A 17,991-nucleotide genomic window follows, 5' to 3' on the forward strand; every position below is an offset into this window, starting at 1 on the left:
AGGCGCTCTGGGGCCGGGCCTCGCGCACTCAGGGTCGCCGCCCGTGGGAACTGAGCTCCCCCAGCGTCCCCCGCTGCTGCACCCGGAAGGTGGCCCGCAGCTCCTGGTGGCTGTCGTGGAACTCCCGAGGCCCTCCGCCCGGGCCTCCCGGTCGGGAGCTGGCCCGCGGGTCCAGCGAAGCCACATCTGGGCGCTGGCCTTGAGACCCGCAGCAGCAGATCGTGCCTCCGGGAGACACCGCACTCCCTCGCCCTTAATGGCTCTGAACATTTCTTGGTGGCTCTCATCTTTTTACTTCTTGGCTGTTTGGGGTTTGGCTTTCCAGAGTCCCTCCGGGCTGAACTTACTTCTGCTCTGTCTTCTTAAACAGGGAGGCGATTTCCATTGTTTCCGTGGCCCACGTGGAAGGCTAGAAATCCGCCTCGGAGTCAAGCTTTAGCTCCATCTCCGAAGATTCTAGAACGTTGTGACTCTTCCCCACCCCACCCCATGCTGGGCATTGAACCCAGGCCTCTTCACACCAGGCGAGCACTCTACCTACTGGGCCACAGCCCCAGGTCTGCCATGGACGTTGTGAGAGTACAGCTGGGTTAAGGCTGGCCTTGCACATATCAGAATGATTTTTTTATTAAATTAAAAAACATCAAGTCGGGTATGGTACAGATGCTTCACCCCTGAGCCCTGTCCCCAGCCCTTTTTATTTTATTTACAGACAGCGTCCTGCTGAGTTGCTCAGGGCCTTGCTAAGTGGCTGAGGCGGCCTCTAACTTGCGATCCTCCTGCCTCAGCCTCCTATGTCAGTGGGAGGTGCTGATAAGGATTTAACAGCCAGATGAAATTCCGGGTTGGAAGCGCTTGCCCATTTCACATAGTGTGAATATTTCCACCATGGCCAAGTTCAAGGTGTCGGTGTGACCTCAGGGGCCAGGTGGAGCTGGGATGAAGAAGTCACAGGTGGCCATCTAAGGATGAGCCGTGCCAGTGATGCACAGGATGTCACAACAGACATGACCAATGCTGGACCTGCCTGATGATGACTGATCATGAACTTGAACTTGACAGTACCCATAACGCGCTGGGCAACAGTGCTTTCCTTTTGGGTCAAGGAGGATTGTCAGCTGTGGGCAAAGACTCCACCTGCTCAGGCCCCTCTCACCCTGCTCTGCCACAGGGTAGACAGACCCTCCCAGGCCCCTTAAACCAAAGGGCTGATAGTGCTGCCACACCCCTGTCACACAGGGTCAGCTGTGCCAGACGGCCCGGCACAAGCCACCAGTGCTCACTCTCTCCTGTCTTCCTGGCTCTGATCACCACTGCTGGCCTCAGATGGACTGAGCTCATGACCCTCCACCCCTGAGCCCCGTCCCCAGCCCTATTTTGCATTTTATTTAGAGACAGGGTGTCGCTGAGCTGCTCAGGGTCTTGCTGAGGCTGGATCTGAACTCGCGATCCTCCTGCCTCAGCCTCCTGAGCCGCTGGGACTACAGGCACGTGCCACCCTACCCGGCCTATCCACCTTTGTAATATGACCTATTATTGTAGAAAACTCACTTTGCTCCCTGAGAACTTCCTTTGAGAGCCCCCTGACTCGCTGTTGTAATTTGGGCTGGCTGCTCACGGGGCCACTACACGGTTATCACGGGGAATTTCTTGGCATCATACTCCTGGATGAGATCCACCATTTCTTGGGTCCAGTACCCTTTTTCTTAAATTCATTTTCTGTTCTGCAGTGTACAGGTCCAAGCAAGTCTCCCAAAGACAGCCTGTGCCTCCTTCTGTCTCTGAAAGTCTTTCGCCTTTACCCTTAGATTGCTAGTTTGGCTGGGTATAGAATTTCAGGTTAAAACCCAATTGCCTCAGAACTTGGAAAGATCAGCTCTGTTTTCCTCTATCACTGAGGGCTGCTGGTACTGGGCTGATTCTCATTCCTTTGAAGAAAAGATTCTCTTTGGTGGGCTGGGTAGTACTATTCCTGAGCAGGACATTTGGAAATGTAGTGGGGGACAGTTTGGGGTCATCCCCATGACTGGAAATACTCTAATATTCAATGCACAAGGGAGTGGGATATCACACGCAGACAAGTCCCGGTAAAAAACCATCACACCCAAATTGCAAAAAAAAAAAAAATCAATAGCTGATTTCAAAACTTATTATAAGCAAGAGCAATCAAACTGAGCAGTAATGGGGGCTGGGGTTGGGGCTCAGTGGCAGAGCGCCTGCCTAGCATGTGTGAGGCACTGGGGTCCATCCTCAGCGCCACATAAAAATAAATAAATAAATAGAGGTGCGGTGCTCATTTACAACTAAAAATATTTTTTAAAAAAATGAGCAGTATGGTGTAAAGCTAGACACATAAATTAAGAGAATATAAGAGAGTCCAGGAGTAGACCCACACACGCCTGGCTGATCAACTCGACAAAGATGCTAAACCAACTTAATAAGGGAAAGAACAGTATTTCAATAAATATTGAAACTGGATATCCATATGCAAAAGAATGAGCCTCAACCCAGACCCTACATTATTATTTTTTTGGGGGGGGGTGGGTACCACAGATTGAACTCAGGGGCCCTAGACCCCCAAGTCCCAACCCCAGCCCTACTTTGTATTTTATTTAGAAACAGGGCCTCCCTGAGTTTCTGAGGGCCTCACTTTTGCCAAGGTTGGCTTCGAACTCGCGATCCTCCTGCCTCAGCCTCCCGAGACGCTAGGGGTTATACGTGTGCACCACTGTGTCGATCCAGACTTTACGTTATTTATAGAAATTAACCGATTAAATTGTAAACCTCCAGGTGAGAACTAAATTTAGAGAACTTCTATGGTGAAAATATAAGAGACAATCTTAATGACATTGAGGTTGGCAAAGATATCTTAAATACAAAAAATAGAAGCACAAACTCTGGGGGAAAAAATCGATAAACTGGACTTCCTCATAATGAAAACCTCGCTCTTCAAAAGTTGCTGTTAAGAAAAAGAAAATATGGGGGCTGGGCTGGGCTCAGAGGCCGGGCGCTCGCCTAGCAGGTGAGAGGCACTGGGTTCCATAATGGGCACCACATGAAAATAAATAAATACATAAATAAAATAAAGCTGTAAAACGTTTAGAAAAACTACATCTTTACAACTCAATAATTAAAAGACAAATAACCCCATTTGAAATGGGAAAAGGACTTGAATAGACATTTATCCTAAGAAGATAGAACCAGTTCATTACTAGCCATCAGGGAAATACAAATCAAATCCACGAGATACCGCTTGCACCCACTAGGGTGGCAAGAATAAAAATCACAGACAATGACAGATAGGGGTGTCGATGTCAAAAATTGGAGCCTTCACTGGGCGCGGTGGTGCAAACCTGTCATCCCACCAGCTCAGGAGGCTGAGGCAGGAGGATCACAAGTTGGAGGCCAGCCCTGGATGACTCTCCCCTTTGAGCTCCACATTTGTCACCTGTAAACAGGACACAGGATGTTACTCTCCTTGCCGGACACCTGAGGAGGAATGAGATCACCTGCATGCACAGAGAAGGTGCCTGGCGCTTTAGGGGGTGTTGTTTTGTGGCACCAGGGACCAAACCTGGGTCCTCCCACTGCGTTGTATTTCCATACCCTGCCGGTTGCTGACCCAGGGCCTCATCAGCCTGACCGTGTCCAGGTTGGAGTGTGGACACTGTTAAACCATCAGGAACTAGTAGAGAACCCGACATTTCTATGTTCATAAACAACAGATAAAAGTGCCCAGCACAGTGTACATGTCTGTAGTCCCATCCACTCAGGAGGCTGAGACAGGAGGACCTTGAGGTCAAAGCCAGTCTCGACAGCTTAGTGAGTCCCTAAGCAACTCAGTGAGACCCTCTTTCTAAATAAGAAATAAAAAGGGCTGGGGATGTGGCTCATTGGTTAGGTGCCCCTGGGCTCAACACCCAGTATATAGATATCTACACTAGAAAATAGAGACAGAAGCGTAATTTTCCAACCACTAGGAAATATACAACATGGACCATTTGATCAATTTTAAAATTAAAGAAAATCGTGATTAATTGAAAAAATATAAAGTAAGAAGCAAACAAGTCCAAACCTTAACAACTACAATAAATGTTAATGTTGCCAACTCACCTATGAAAAGGCAGAGACTCTTGGAATGTGGGCATGGGCTGGGGAAGTCCCCGAATGTGAAAACCCTGCGGGGTGCTTCAGACAGGCTCTTAATGAAGCCCAGAGGTTGGCACTGATTGACAGGAGGTGTCTCAGGAGGCCTTGGGACTGGGCCCCACCTGCCAGCACCTCCTGTCCCCTTGCCTCACCTGTGTGGAGGCTGCAAGGCTTTCTGGCTCCTGCTGGCCTCTGGCTCCTTGCTCCCTGAGCCGCTGAGGAGCATCTGTGGCCACGCCCTCTGGGGGATGGTTGGTCCTGGTCACTTGTCAATCACTTTCTTTCCACCAATCAGAAAGGAAGTTCGTGCCTCAGTTGTCCCACCTCCTAGGCACAGTTGGCTGGCTACAGAGTTGCTATTTTTGGAGACACTGAGAAGCTGCGCTGATCCTGAAGGTTGAACCCAGGGTGCTTAAGGACAGAGCCAGGTCCTCAGCCCGTCTTATTTTTAGACAGGTCCTACTAAGTTGCTTAGTCCCTGACTAATTTGCTGAGGTCGGCCTCCAGCTTGCAATCCTCCTGCCTCAGCCTCCCAACCACGTCACTGGGATTAGAGGCGTGCACCACCACTCCTGGCTTTTCTTTTTCTCTTAGTGACAATATCTTTAAGAGGTTTTCTTATGTGCATTTGCTTACTGTGACTTTCACATGACACAATCTGCGTGTGATGAGTCATAACAGGGTAGCCCACTGGTAGGTACAACTTTCATGTCTGTGTGTATCAGTTAAAAATCAATTTAATAATGCTTTCCTACTAAAATGTAGTCACCGTGATGAAACTTTATGTCAACTGCCATGAACTGAGGTACCGAATAAAATGAGGGCTGGGGCTGGGGCTCAGTGGGAGAGCACTTACCTAGCATGTGTGGGGCCGAGTTCAATTCCTTTGTACCACAGAAACAATCCCCTAAAATAGAGGGAGGGGATTTTCTGTTGGAAACTGCTTTTAATCTAATCTGTGAGTTTAAGGGCTGCTCTTTCTCTGTTAAAAAGGGAGATGTGCACAGGGCGCGGTGGTGCACTCCTGTCACCCTAGCATTTCGGGAGGCTGAGGCAGGAGGATCGCAAATTGGAGGCCAGCCTCAGCAACTGATGGAGGCCCTAAGCAACTCAGGGAGACCCTGTCTCTAAATAAAATATGAAAAGGGCTGGGGACGGGGCTCAGGGGTTGAGCACCACTGGGTTCAATCCCTGGTACCAAAAAATCTTGAAACCTTCTTCACATAATCAGAAGGATGGCAAGAGACAAGATGGATGGATCTGTCCGTTCCTGATGTCTCGGTGCTTTGTCTCTGGCACACGGGGACCTCGCAGGGTGTGTCCTCACCGGCCCCCACCGGTCTATCCTCTGTAAACTGGAACAGCAGTACCCCCTGCCGAGGGAGGTGGGAGGCCCTGACAGGAACAGAGACACCGCAGAGCGCCCCAGCACAGCGCCCCCTATGGGCGGAGTCGTTATTGCCACCCTAACTTCACCCCCTCCCAAGGGGCTGCACCCAGGCAGCCCCAGGGGTCGCTGGAACACCTCCTCTCTGCGCATGCTCACATCCAGCCACGTGGGGGAGGCTGACACATCAGCCTCCCAGGGTGACACACGCGCCCTGTCTTGTCCCTTTCCTGTGCCTGGCTCCCAGTTGAGCACCTCTCCTCTCCCAGCCACCTGGGTCCCTTAGGGCGTCCAGCTGCTTGCACAAAGCCCCTCAGGCAGGGGACTCGCCACCCACGTTCGGAGGCTGAGGAGGCCCAGGCCAGGGGCAGGATTTGGAACGGGTTTGCGCCCTACTTCCCAGGTGACATCCAGTGGCTTTGACCCCAGATGACAGGAGGCAGAGGCGGGGGATTGGATCTTCATGTGGCAGAGGAGGCAGGAGGCCGAGCAGCTTTCTGAGCCTCCCGGCCTCCCGGCCTCCCCTGGTTGACGGGCCTCTATTTATTTGCATGCAGAGCTGAGAATCAAAGCCACAGCCCCTTTGGGAAGGGACGGTCTGGCCTCAGAACCTCCCAAAGATGCCACCTGTCAATGCCATCCTCTGGGGCTTCAGAATCCAAGGCACAGACTTTGGCAAGACCCTACTCTCCAGCTACACAGCCCCGGGGACGTGGCAGCCCCGCCACCACCCGAGGCCCCCTAGCAGGAGCACTGTCCCCAGGATCAGATGCTGCCAGAGCCATGCGTAACCTGAGCTGGAGAGGCCTGGGAGCCTCCCCAGAACGTCCCCTTTCACAGATGGACAGACTGAGGCCCAGACAAGTCCTGCTCCCTCAGGCCCGGGGAGGGCCTCTCAGCCGGGAGCTTTTCAGGGGTCCGCAACGGTGGCTCAGTTGGTGAGTTGTGGGGAGGGAGAGGGGACCACGCTGAGGCGTCAAAATGAATAAATGTCTAATTAAACATCCACGGAACAGAACATTCGTCAACCAGTCAATTGCATCTCAACCCAACTCTCCTATAGCCAGACATGAATTTTATTTAATGAGGCATGTGGGTGCCTCTTAATCCTTTTGATGTGACGCGGTATGGAAATGCCAGACAGGACCTCGCAGGTGTCTTAAAATAGCCGCGCCTTCAAAAAGAAAGGTTCTGCTTTTCATTTCCTTTTATTTTTATTTTATTTATTTATTTTTTTTTAATTTTTTTATGCAGGGGATTGAACACAAGGCTGCTTCACCACGGAGCCCCGTCCTCAGCCCTTTTTCTATTTTTATTTAGAGACAGGGTCTCCCTGAGTTGCTCAGGCCCTCGCTAAGTGGCTGAGGCTGGCCTCCAACTTGCGATCCTCCTGCCTCAGCCTCCTGAGCTGCTGGGGTGACAGGCTAAGAGAAGGGTTTCTAAAGATCCCTCATTCATTCATTCATTCAATGAGCAGGGATTCTGACATCAGCAGAGACCACTCGAGGGTCTCCTGGTTGTACCAAGGGGAGGCACAGAGTTACGCCTTCCTTCTGTCTCTATCCTCCTCCAGGTTGGACTCCTTCTTTGCCCACATGGGGAAACTGAGGACCAGAGAGGGCAGGGCAGGCCTGTGGCCATACAGTGCAGAGAGGGACTTGGCCCCCAGGGCTGTCCGCTCTGCCCTTCTGGGGCCTGCAGGCCAGCACCCCAGGGCCCCCCCAGCTCTGTGTGAATCTTGGCTTTGCTTCCTGGGCTTTCCTTCCCCTTGCAGGAGTCTGGAGGAGCCCATCAGGGATTCGTGCGGCTCCTCCTGCATTTCTAATTAAGAGAACACAGTTATTCTAATTTTAACATTGCTCTCCCAGGACCTCCCCTCCCTCCCCTTTCCCCCGCCATTTATGTAAGGGATGTTTTTGCCTCTGAGGAGCAGGAGGCGGCCCCCGGCTTTTCTAGCTGAAGATGAGTCATCTTTTGGAGCGCTCTTTGGAACGTGGGTGACTCAAACTGCTTGTCTGGGGTCCCTGACAGACGTTTCCTCCATTAAGCAAAAAAAAAAAAAAAAAACCACCCACCTGGGAGCAGGCTACTGACCAAGACCCTTAGAATCATGATCCACCGGCTGCAGCGTGGCCCTAGCCCCGTGTCTTCTCCCTCCCCCTCTGCAGCCCAGAGTGTCAGATAAAAACACAGTTTCATGGAATTTCAGGTAAACAATGAATGCTTAAAAAAAAAAAAAAAGTATCCCGCAGGTTGCATGGAACACACTTGTACTGAAAAAAAAAAAATTGCTTGTATTTATCTAAAATGTCCATATAAGTCAGGCATGGTGGCCCACGCCTGTCATCCCAGTGGCTCGGAGGCTGAGGCAGGAGGATCACAAGGTGGAGGCCAGCCTCAGCCAAAGCGAGGCCCTAAGCAACTCAGCGAGACCCTGTCTCTAAATAAAATAGAAAAAGGGCTGGGGATGGGGCTCAGGGGTTAAGTGCCCCTGGGTTCAGTCCCTGTAGTCAGTCAGCTTTTCCCTGCTGTGATTAAGAGATCTGACCACAGCAATTGTAGGACAGGAAAGTTGACTTGGGGCCCAGAGTGTCACAGGTCCCAATACACTCCTGGGCCGAGGGGAGGCAGGACATCATGGAGGAAGAGTGTGGGGAGGGAGCAGCTCCCATGGGACCAGGGAGCAGGGATTCCACTCTCCAGGGACAAATAGAGACCCCCAAGCCACGGCCCCAGGGCCACCTCCTCCCCCACACCCCACCTGCCTCCAAGGGCCACCAGGGGACCCCGGGGAGCCATTCATGCCGGGTTCAGGCCTCACCCCCCCACTCCTCCTCTGGACCTTCCTGTGTCACCTCCCACGGGGAGGCTCTGGGGACCCCTCACAGCCACAGCATAGGAAGATCATACAAGGGACACATTTTCATGCATGAAGAACACAGGCTTCAAAATCTTTACAGCTTGCAGATATTTTTGTGAGGAAAAGTATTCCCACACTCTCTCTCTCACACACACACACATGCACACACAAACACGCGCATGCGCACATACAGGAAAAATCATCTTGGAAGAACAAATAGTGAATTAGTACAACCATTATGGAAAACGGTGTGAAACTTCCTCAAAGAGTTAAAAATAGAACTACCCTAAGGCTCAGCAGCTCCACTCCCCGGTATGTCTCCAATGGAAATGAAACCAGGGTGTGTGAAGAGCCCGAAGCCCGTGCCCATCACAGTGTTGACTCAGGACAGCCCACTAAGTGACCACTGATGCAGGAATAGGCAGACAAAACGTGGTCTAGGTACACGGTGGAATACAATTTAGCCCTAAAAAATAAAAATTTTTAAAAAAAGACATGGCTGGTGGGAGTGCAGACTGGTGCAACCCCTCTGGAAAGCAGGATGGAGATTCCTCAGAAAACTGGGAATGGAACCACCATTTGACCCAGCTATCACACTCCTTGGTCTATACCCAAAGGACTTAAAATCAGCATACTACAGGGACACAGCCACATCAATGTTTATAGCAGCTCAATTCACAATAGCTAAACTGTGGAACCAACCTAGATGCCCTTCAACAGATGAATGGATAAAGAAACTGTGGTACATATACACAGTGGAATATTACGCAGCCATAAAGAAGAATGAAATTAGGGCATTTGCTGGTAAATGCATGGAGCTGGAGAACATATGCTTAGTGAAATAAGCCAATCCCAAAACCGAAGGCCGGACATCCTCTCTGATATGCTGTTGCTAATTCACAATAAGGGGCTGACTAGGGAAGAAGAGGGGTACTTCCTATTAGGCAGAGGGGAGTGAAGGGTGGGGAGGGGTGTGGGGTGGGAGGGACCGTGGAATGAATCAGACATTATTACCCTAAGGGCATGCAGGATGACATGAAGTGACTGGTGTGACTCTACATCACCGAAGCTGGACTCCATTTATGTACGATGTGTCAAAATGCATCCTACTGTCAAGGACAATTCATTGGAACAAATAAAAAAGTATATATATTTTAAAAAGGACCAAATCCTGTCATTGGAGACATCGTGAAGGAACCTAGAACCTTGTGTTAGGTGATGTAGCCAGGCACAGGGGGACACACACACAACACCATCTCCTTCAAAGGTGGGATCTACACAAGGTGATGTCATAGAAATTGAGAACAAGATGGGGGTCACTGGAACCGGAGGGTCAGTGGGGGGACAGTCGGGGATGGAGAGAGGTTGGTCGGTGGGAAGAAGTTATCAGCATGGTCTTCTGCTGCCCAGTAGGTGACCACCTTATCAAGGGTGCACTGTGTATTTCAAAATGGTTACAAGGGAGGGTTTTCAGTGTGTTCACCACAAAGCAATGATTGATATTTGAGGTGGTGGGTGTGCCCACCACCCCGATCTGCTCAGTATGTCGATGTGTTTCTTCAGCATAAATACGTACCGTTATCTATGTGTCAATGAAAAATGGTTTTTAAAAATTTGAACTGAAGACACGGGGCATGGTGACACCCGCCTGTAATCTGTCATCTCAGTGGATCAGGAGGCTGAGGCAGGAGGATCCCAAGCTGGAGGCCAGCCTCAGCAACGGATTGAGGTCCTAAGCAACTCAGGGAGACCCTGTGTCTAAATAAAAGGTGAAAAGGGCTGGGGACGTGGCTCAGTGGTCGACTGCCCCTGGGTTCTGTCCCTGACACCAAAAAAATTGAATGGAAGGAAAAAAAATCATGCCTTTCCAACGAACAGTGATGCCACTGTGACCAAAAGACCTCATTTGGAATAGGGGTGCTCTAGGGGGCTGCATGGGGAGCAGGAGAGAGAGAAGGGACAGGAGAGGAAACAAAGCTTCAACAGAGGTGAGCGTTCTGCTCAGATCCCCCCAGGAAGAAGCCAGACAAGGGGCGGCTCATATGGGTGTGTATGGGGCATGGCTTGCTTGTAGAGGCGTGGTTTGGCTTGTGGGGCGTGGCTTGTGGGGCGTGGCTTGTATGGACTGGGCTTGCTGGCAGAGGCATAGTTTATATGGGCATGACTTGCTTTGTGGGTGTGGTTTGAAGGGGGCGTGGCTTGCTCATGGGGTGTGGTTTGCAGGGCGTGGCTTGCTTTGTGGGTGTGGTTTGAAGGGGGTGTGGCTTGCTTGTGGGGCATGTTTTTCAGGGGAGTGACTGGCGTTGTGGGTGTGGTTTATGGGGGCGTGGCTTGCTCCTGGGCGTGGCTCGCAGGGGCGTGGCTTGCAGGGCGTGGCTTGCTCACGGGGCGTGGCCCGCCGTCTCCCGCCCCGCCCAGGCCCAGGTGAGCCACAGACTCAGGTTTAAGGTCTCTGCTGCGGAATCACCAGCGGCTGTCCCATCTGCTCCCGGGCTCCATGGCAGTGGGCCTGCTGGGACATGTCCCCTGGGTTTCCTGACCCTCAGCACCATGTCAGAGCTAATGAGAGGCAGGGCAGAATGCGGAGCCGGGGACCGGGCCACCCAGTCCTCGGGGCCACGGGGATCTGGTCACATGAGAAGGAGACAAGGCAGGGCGGCAGCACGTACTTTCCCCCATAGAGGCCTGTCCGTCCCTGGCCTGGCCGGCCATCCCCGCAGCTGTCGCAGCTACCCCTGTCCAGCCCCTGGTCCAGTGCCATCTGTGGGTCCCCAGGGCCCCCGTGTGGCTGTGCGACCTCCTGTTTCCTCACAGAATTTCAACAGAACTGTCCCCACCCAGCCGCCTTCCTAAGTGGCCGTCTGTCATTTCGAGCCCCTGTTGAAGGTGCGTCCTTGGGTTGGCAGGACACGGACACCCTGAGACACTGCACAGTGACACGGGGCTCCATCAGGGCTGGGCAGGGAGTCACGTGGTCTGGTCACATCGCTTGGGGTCATCAGATGAAGCCATCGCTCAGGGTCTGGACGAGTCTGGGTTTTGCCGACTGGGCTGCTCCCAGGTCTGTGTCTCCAAACCAGAGCCTCAGGAAAGGTGCCAGTGTCCCCGCAGGTGACAGAGCAGCTTGGCCCTCCTGGGCCTGTGTCCTCCACCTGGCAGCCAGTGCGTCCCTGTGTCCACCCAAGAGCCCAAGGAACGGCCCTGGGTCACCTTCCTTTAATTCCATTTTTGGGGGGATACTGGGGACTGAATCCAGAGGCACTTGGCCACTGAGTCCCATCCCAGCCCTATTTTGGGTTTTATTTAGAGACAGGGTCTCACTGAGTTGCTTAGGATCTCACTAAGTTTCTGAGGCTGGCCTCCAACTTGTGATCCTCCTGCCTCAGCCTCCCAAGCTGCTGGGATGTCAGGTAAGAGGTGAGGCCACGTGCTCTGGGTCACCAACGTCCACCCCAGTTCCTCTCCCACGGGCGGCACACCCAGCTGGCCCATCCGCATTTGCGCTTAGGACGCCTGATCAATTATCGATCTGGCTTCTGTTGGCTCAGTGAGTGACAGACGGGTGCTAGGAAGTGACTCTGGTGTCATGAACCCCCAGAGACCAGGAGTGGCTTCCCTGGGCCCCTGAAGGAGGGGAATGGACGAAGGTCACGTCTTTTATTTATTTATTTACCTTCGCGTGGTGTGGAGGATGGAGCCCAGGAATCGCGGGCTAGGCGAGCACTGACCCGCGCCCAGACCAAGTTCACGAGCATCCAGCACCTAGCACTTGCTCCTGACCATGCTGCCCAGGGTCCTCGACACAGGAGCTGACCACTGTGTTGCTGTCGCTGATTTTTTTTTTGCTTTTTCTTGGTCCTGGGATCCAGCCCAGGGCCGCGTGCATTGAGCCACCCGGGTCCCCACGCCCACTCCATCTGCTAGCCAGCCTCCTGCCACAGGAGGGACACCCAAGTTAACCAGCTGCAAGGACAAAGGCTAATTTGGGCTCACAGTTTCCCAGGCTTGGTCCAGGGTCCCTGGGCCTCCTGTTTGAGCTTGTGGTGAGGCACAGCTCCATGGTGGAGCCCCCTTCTTTCATACCTCATGCTCCTACCAGGGCCACTATGCCCTTCAAGAGCATGTCCCCAAGGACTGTCCTCTCACTAGCACCACCTCCCAATAGTGCCCCAGAATGGCCACCGAGCCCTTAGGATATGGGCCTCTGGGGGCTTATAAGATCCATGCTGGCTGGGCACAGTGGTATGGCCTGGCATCCCTGTGGCTCTGGAGGCTGAGGCAGGAGGATTGCAAGGTGGAGGCCAGCCTCAGCAACAGTGAGGCCCCATGCAACTCAGGGAAACCCTGTCTCTAAATAAAATCCAAAACAGGGCTGGGGATGGGGCTCAGGGGTCGAGGGCCCCTGGGTTCAATTTACACCCCGTTTTCCCGAGTCTCCGCAGCGCCTTCCTCGCCCTCAGTGAAGACTGAAACACTCCTTTCGCTCAGTGACATCAGCCTCCCGATGAGGCTGCTAATGAGTCCTCTGGGAAGCTGCACGTGCTGATCACACACGGCGTACAGCTTAGCAGGCGGGAGCCCGTCCCCAGCCCACGGCTGAAGCCTGGTCCCCCCCTTTCCCTCCCTCATTAACTAATAAACTGTTTGCTTTATCTGATGTCAAAACCGCCTCCTGAGAACCAGTCATTGGGAAAAACGCTAGAGACGTGTGCATCCAGCAGGCACAGCTGTGGACCTGCAGGGTCCGGAGGAGCGAGGACGGGGGGCTCACTCAGCCATGCCTTCCTGACCCTGGGCCTCAGTTTNGCGTCCCCAGCAGGTCAGCGGGAGCCAGTGTACTGCCCACCCACCCTGCATGGGCACTTCATGGACCTGGCCAGTGTCTCCTTAAGCAGGTTCCATCGGCCAGCACTGGTGACATCTTGCGAAAACCCCCGGCTCTGGGAATACACAAAGCTGGTCGTTTTTGCAGTCTGCTGGGAACTCGGGTGACAGGTGACCTGAGAGCCAGACCTGAAACACGACTATCCTGCCCTCAGTGTGTGGGTGCGGCCCAGCAATGAGCCCCCGGCCTGGAACCCCACTTTCACCTGAACAGAGGGTTATAATAACAACTGAACACAACAGCCAACGTGTATTGAGCACATACTACATCCAGGGCCAATGTGCTCGGCTCCGGCACCTTCAGCAAACCTCCGACGACCCATCTTTGTCTCCATTTTACGGATGAGGAAACTGGGGCACAGAGAGGCTCTGTGGAGTACTCAAGGTCACACAGCCCTTCAGAAACTCCGTCCCCCAGGGTTACACAACTAAGCTCTGCTCCCACCCTGGCCATCCTGGGGGTGGTGAAGTTGTCACCAGGGACCAAAACAAGAAGGGCACTAGGCCCTTGTCACTGTCCCCAAGGCAGACCCCAGGCCGCTGCAGGTCTACCTGAGCGCCATCATGGCACCAGGGCACGGCTTTGAGGGAACCTGAGCAGGAGGGAGGGAGGAGGGGACATCATGGAGCCCCACCAGACCTCAGCAGACTGGAGAGCGACTCACTAGCCAGGTCCAGCCAGGAGACCACCAGGCCATAGCCACTTTTTTTCTTGGTCCCGGAGATTGAACTCAGGGGCATTTAACCCCTGAGCCCCAGACCATTTTATATTTTATTTAGAGACAGGGTCTCGCTGAGTTGCTCAGGGCCGCGCTCAGTGGCTGAGGCTGGCCTCCGACTTGCGATCCTCTTGTCTCAGCCTCCCAAGCCTCTGGGATGACAGATCTGTGCCACCACACCTGGCAGCCATACGCTCTTATGGCCTTGTTGAGGGACATCTGTGCCAGAGTGAGCCATGAGTGGGAGGGCCATCATCAGCTAAGGACACAGACAAGACGTGGCCACTGGGAGCCATGGTGCATAAAGGGATCTAGCCGGTGGCCAGCCATACATACAAATGACAATGCTCAGCGCAGAGGACATAGGAACCGGGCGCAGCTGGAAAGCAGACCTTGGTGGGGGAGGGGGCCTCACAATGGGGAATGAATGAGCTGCTGGTGGTGAGGACCAGAGGCCTTGGAGGGAGGGCGGTGGGCGTCCTTAGCTAACCCTCCACGCTGGGGGTCAGGGCTGGCCCTGGGCTGCAAGGGACGCCTGGGATGGCAGCTGGGGCCACCAGATCAGCAGAGCTGCCACCAGAGCCCCTGGAAGCCCACAGGGAACACAGCAGGGGACTTCATCACTATCAGTGCAGTTGCTGAGGCTGGCCTCCAACTTGTGATCCTCCTGCCTCAGCCTCCCAAGCTGCTGAGATTACAAGCCCACACCACTGTGCCCAGAAGCTTTTATTTTTAAGAAGCAAGAGGGTAAGTTAGCACATGGCTCTGGGACTCAAGAGCCCCGGGAATGACCAGCCATGTGGCCACCCTGAGGCCACCCCTATCCTAACCCCACCATTCTTTGGCCACAGTTTCCTCATCTGTAAAATGCAGAGAACACCACCTGCCATGGTGGGTCACACAAAGACTGGTGAGGTTCTGGGCACATTTGAACTGACACAGCGACCCCATTCTAGGGATACACCCCAAAGAGCAGAAAGTAGGTTTTAAAGAGGGATATGCACACACAATCAGAGCAGTGTCATTCACAAAGCCAAAGTCCCCTGATGGAGGGACAAGCAATTTTGGGTGTGTATACACGATGGTAAATTACTTGGTCTTAAGAAGGAAAGAGTCAGGAATGGTGGCATATGCCTGTAATCCCAGTGATTCAGGAGGCTGAGTCATGAGGATCCCAAGTTGGAGGCCAGCCTCAGCAATTTAGTGAGTCCCTAAGCAACTTAGTGGGGACCTGTCTCAACATAAAAAAAATAAATAAATAAAATGGCTAGGGATGTGGCTCAGTGGCTAAGCATCCCTGAGTTCAATTCCTCCTGCCCCCCCCCAAAAAAAACAGGTGAAGCAGGAAAAAATCACACAGATTTATCACAATTCTTAAAAATTAAGCAACAGTCCTTTGGGGGGAAAAAAGTACCTGCACACAGTAGGTGCTCAACTAACACCCAGCCCCAGCCAGCCTCCCCGCTGCCCTAAGACAGAGAAACACGGAGGACAGTGTGAGCCCAGGGCTGGCCACACAGCTGGAGGAGGTGGCCGTCCCTCTAAGGCTCTCTGGTGGCCAAGCTGGTGTCCAGCCGTCAAGATCCATGTCCTCGTCCCTGCTCCTGACTGCCTGGGAGGCCAGTGTACAAACGCCAGCTTCACAAGGCTTTGCACAATGTCATCAAAAGATTGGCCGGGTGGATATAAATAGCCCCGGAGCTCTTGGCTTCTGAGCCGGTGGCGCGGCCAGGCCAGGTGACCCCAGCTGGCCTTCCTAGAAGCAAGCTGCCCTGCAGATCCGGAGCAGGGCCGAGCGGTCCTCCTCCAGGCTGTGCTCCCCGCCTGGCAGCCGCTGCCATCAGGTCACTGTCTGAGAACTCGCACTGGTCCCTAAGCACAGGTCTCAGCTGGGCTGCAGGACTGGCTTCCACGGGTCCTCGGACGGACAGGCAGAACGGGCAGCCCTGGGTGGCGGGGCAGGCAGATTGATCCCACAGCCCAAACTGTCACCATGTCCGCTGTCCCCACCTGGGCCATTTTTAATGGGAGGGAAGAGGGGGGGGGATACTGGGGACTGAACCCTGGGGCACTCGGCCACTGAGCCCTGTCCCAGCCCTATTTGGGGTTTTATTCAGAGACAGGGTCTCACTGAATTGCTCAGGGCCTCACTGAGTTGCTGAGGCTGGCCTCCAACTGGCGATCCTCCTGCCTCAGCCTCCCCAGCTGCTGGGATGACAGGTAACAGGTGAGGCCACATGCTCTGGGTCACCAACGTCCACCCCAGTTCCTCTCCCACGGGCACACCCAGCTGACCTATTGGCATCCGTGCTTAGGACGCCTGATCAATTATCGATCTGGCTTCTGTTGGTTCAGTGAGTGACAGACGGGTGCTAGGAAGTGACTCTGGTGTCATGAACCCCCAGAGACCAGGAGTGGCTTCCCTGGGCCCCTGAAGGAGGGGAATGGACGAAGGTCACATCTTTTATTTATTTATTTACCTTCGCGTGGCTTGGTGGATGGAGCCCAGGAATCATGGGCTAGGCGAGCGCTGACCCACGCCCAGCCCCGTCCAAGTTCACGAGCATCCAGCACCTAGCACTTGCTCCTGACCACACTGCCCAGGGTCCTCGACACAGGAGCTGACCACTGTGTTGCTGTCGCTGATTTTTTTGCTTTTTCTTGGTCCTGGGATCCAGCCCAGGGCCGCGTGCACTGAGCCACCCCGGTCCCCATGCCCACTCCATCTGCTAGCCAGCCTCCTGCCACAGGAGGGAGACCCAAGTTAACCAGCTGCAAGGACGAAGGCTAATTTGGGCTCACAGGTTCCTGGACTTGGTCCAGGGTCCCCAGGCCTCCTGTTTGAGCCTGCGGGACAGCACCATGGCAGAGCCCCCTTCTGTCACACCTCATGCTCCCGCCAGGGCCACTATGCCCTTTGAAAGCACATCCCCAAGGACAGTCCTCTCACTAGCACCAACTCCCAGTAGTGCCCCAGAACGGCCACCGAGCCCTTAGGACATGGGCCTCTGGGGGCTTCTAAGATCCATGCTGGCTGGGCACAGTGGTATGGCTTGTCATCCCAGCGGCTCTGGAGGCTGAGGCTGGAGGATCGCAAATTGGAGGCCAGCCTCAGCAACATCGAGGCCCTAAGCAACTCACTGCTGTCCCCGGCCTGTCGTAGCAGCAGCCACAGGGAGAGTCTTCACGGGGAGGAGACACACAGGCCAGGCGCCCCACAAGCCCCAGCGTCACCAGAGAGCCCTTCCCTGAGACCACGAGGGTGACACGTGGGTGACTGGCCTTGCCACTGCCCAAGGTTCTGAGGACGCAGCGCTTTTTAGCAGCAAGGAATACAAACACGAGGGTGTACGGGCTCCTGGTGGCCGCACGGAGTGGGCCGCGGGGCTCGAAGGAGGAGGGACACAGCACACTGACCGCGGGCTCCTACCCACGGGGTGCTCAGGAGCTAGTGGGAGGCGTAGGCTGGCCTCCAGAGCCCCGAGAGGGGGCTGCCTCTGCGACCAGGAGGCAGGGCATTGAAGGAGGCCGGAGAGGAGGCCGCTGGATCTAGGGAGGAGGGAGAGAGAGAGTGAGCAAGGGACCCTCTGGGGGAGTAGACGTGTCTTCAACCCTCTTAAGCCAAAAGAAGCATTTATGAAGCGCCTGCTGCATGCCTAGGACACTTTCCTGATGAGGCCTGAGGCCTCCAGGAGGCAGCAAAGGGAGATCCTCAGAGGTATGATGTGGAGAGGGCGGTCGTTGAGATTGTGCAGTGCCCAACCTGTGCAGCTGTGCAGGGTGCCCCTGTGTCTCCTGTTCCTACTCAGGGGCTCACCCCCTGTAAAGGGAGCCCCTGGGTTATTTCCCCACTAACCCTCTGGGGTGTGGACAGGCTTCCAGGGGTCCCTGGGTTTTTGGAAGAGGATGTACTTCTGTAGACAGAAGCACTCTTCCAGGTGGGAAGGGGTGAGAGCCCACCGCAGGTATGGCTGTAAGGGAAGTGTGTCATC

General features: G+C 54.1%; 1 protein-coding gene across 1 annotated transcript in view; it reads right to left on the reverse strand.

Annotated features, from left to right (window-relative positions):
- Positions 1-17,143: 17,143 nt before the first annotated feature.
- The window catches only part of LOC107150112 (nuclear pore membrane glycoprotein 210-like), a 59,945-nt gene continuing 59,097 nt past the window's right edge, over positions 17,144-17,991 (reverse strand). The window contains 1 exon segment of the mRNA XM_015495069.2: positions 17,144-17,548. Coding sequence (XP_015350555.1) covers positions 17,448-17,548 — 101 coding nt within the window. The 3' untranslated portion in view covers positions 17,144-17,447.

Source organism: Marmota marmota, unplaced genomic scaffold (genome assembly GCF_001458135.2).
Source record: "Marmota marmota marmota unplaced genomic scaffold, marMar, whole genome shotgun sequence".
In the NCBI taxonomy this organism is placed as follows: Eukaryota; Metazoa; Chordata; class Mammalia; order Rodentia; family Sciuridae; genus Marmota; species Marmota marmota.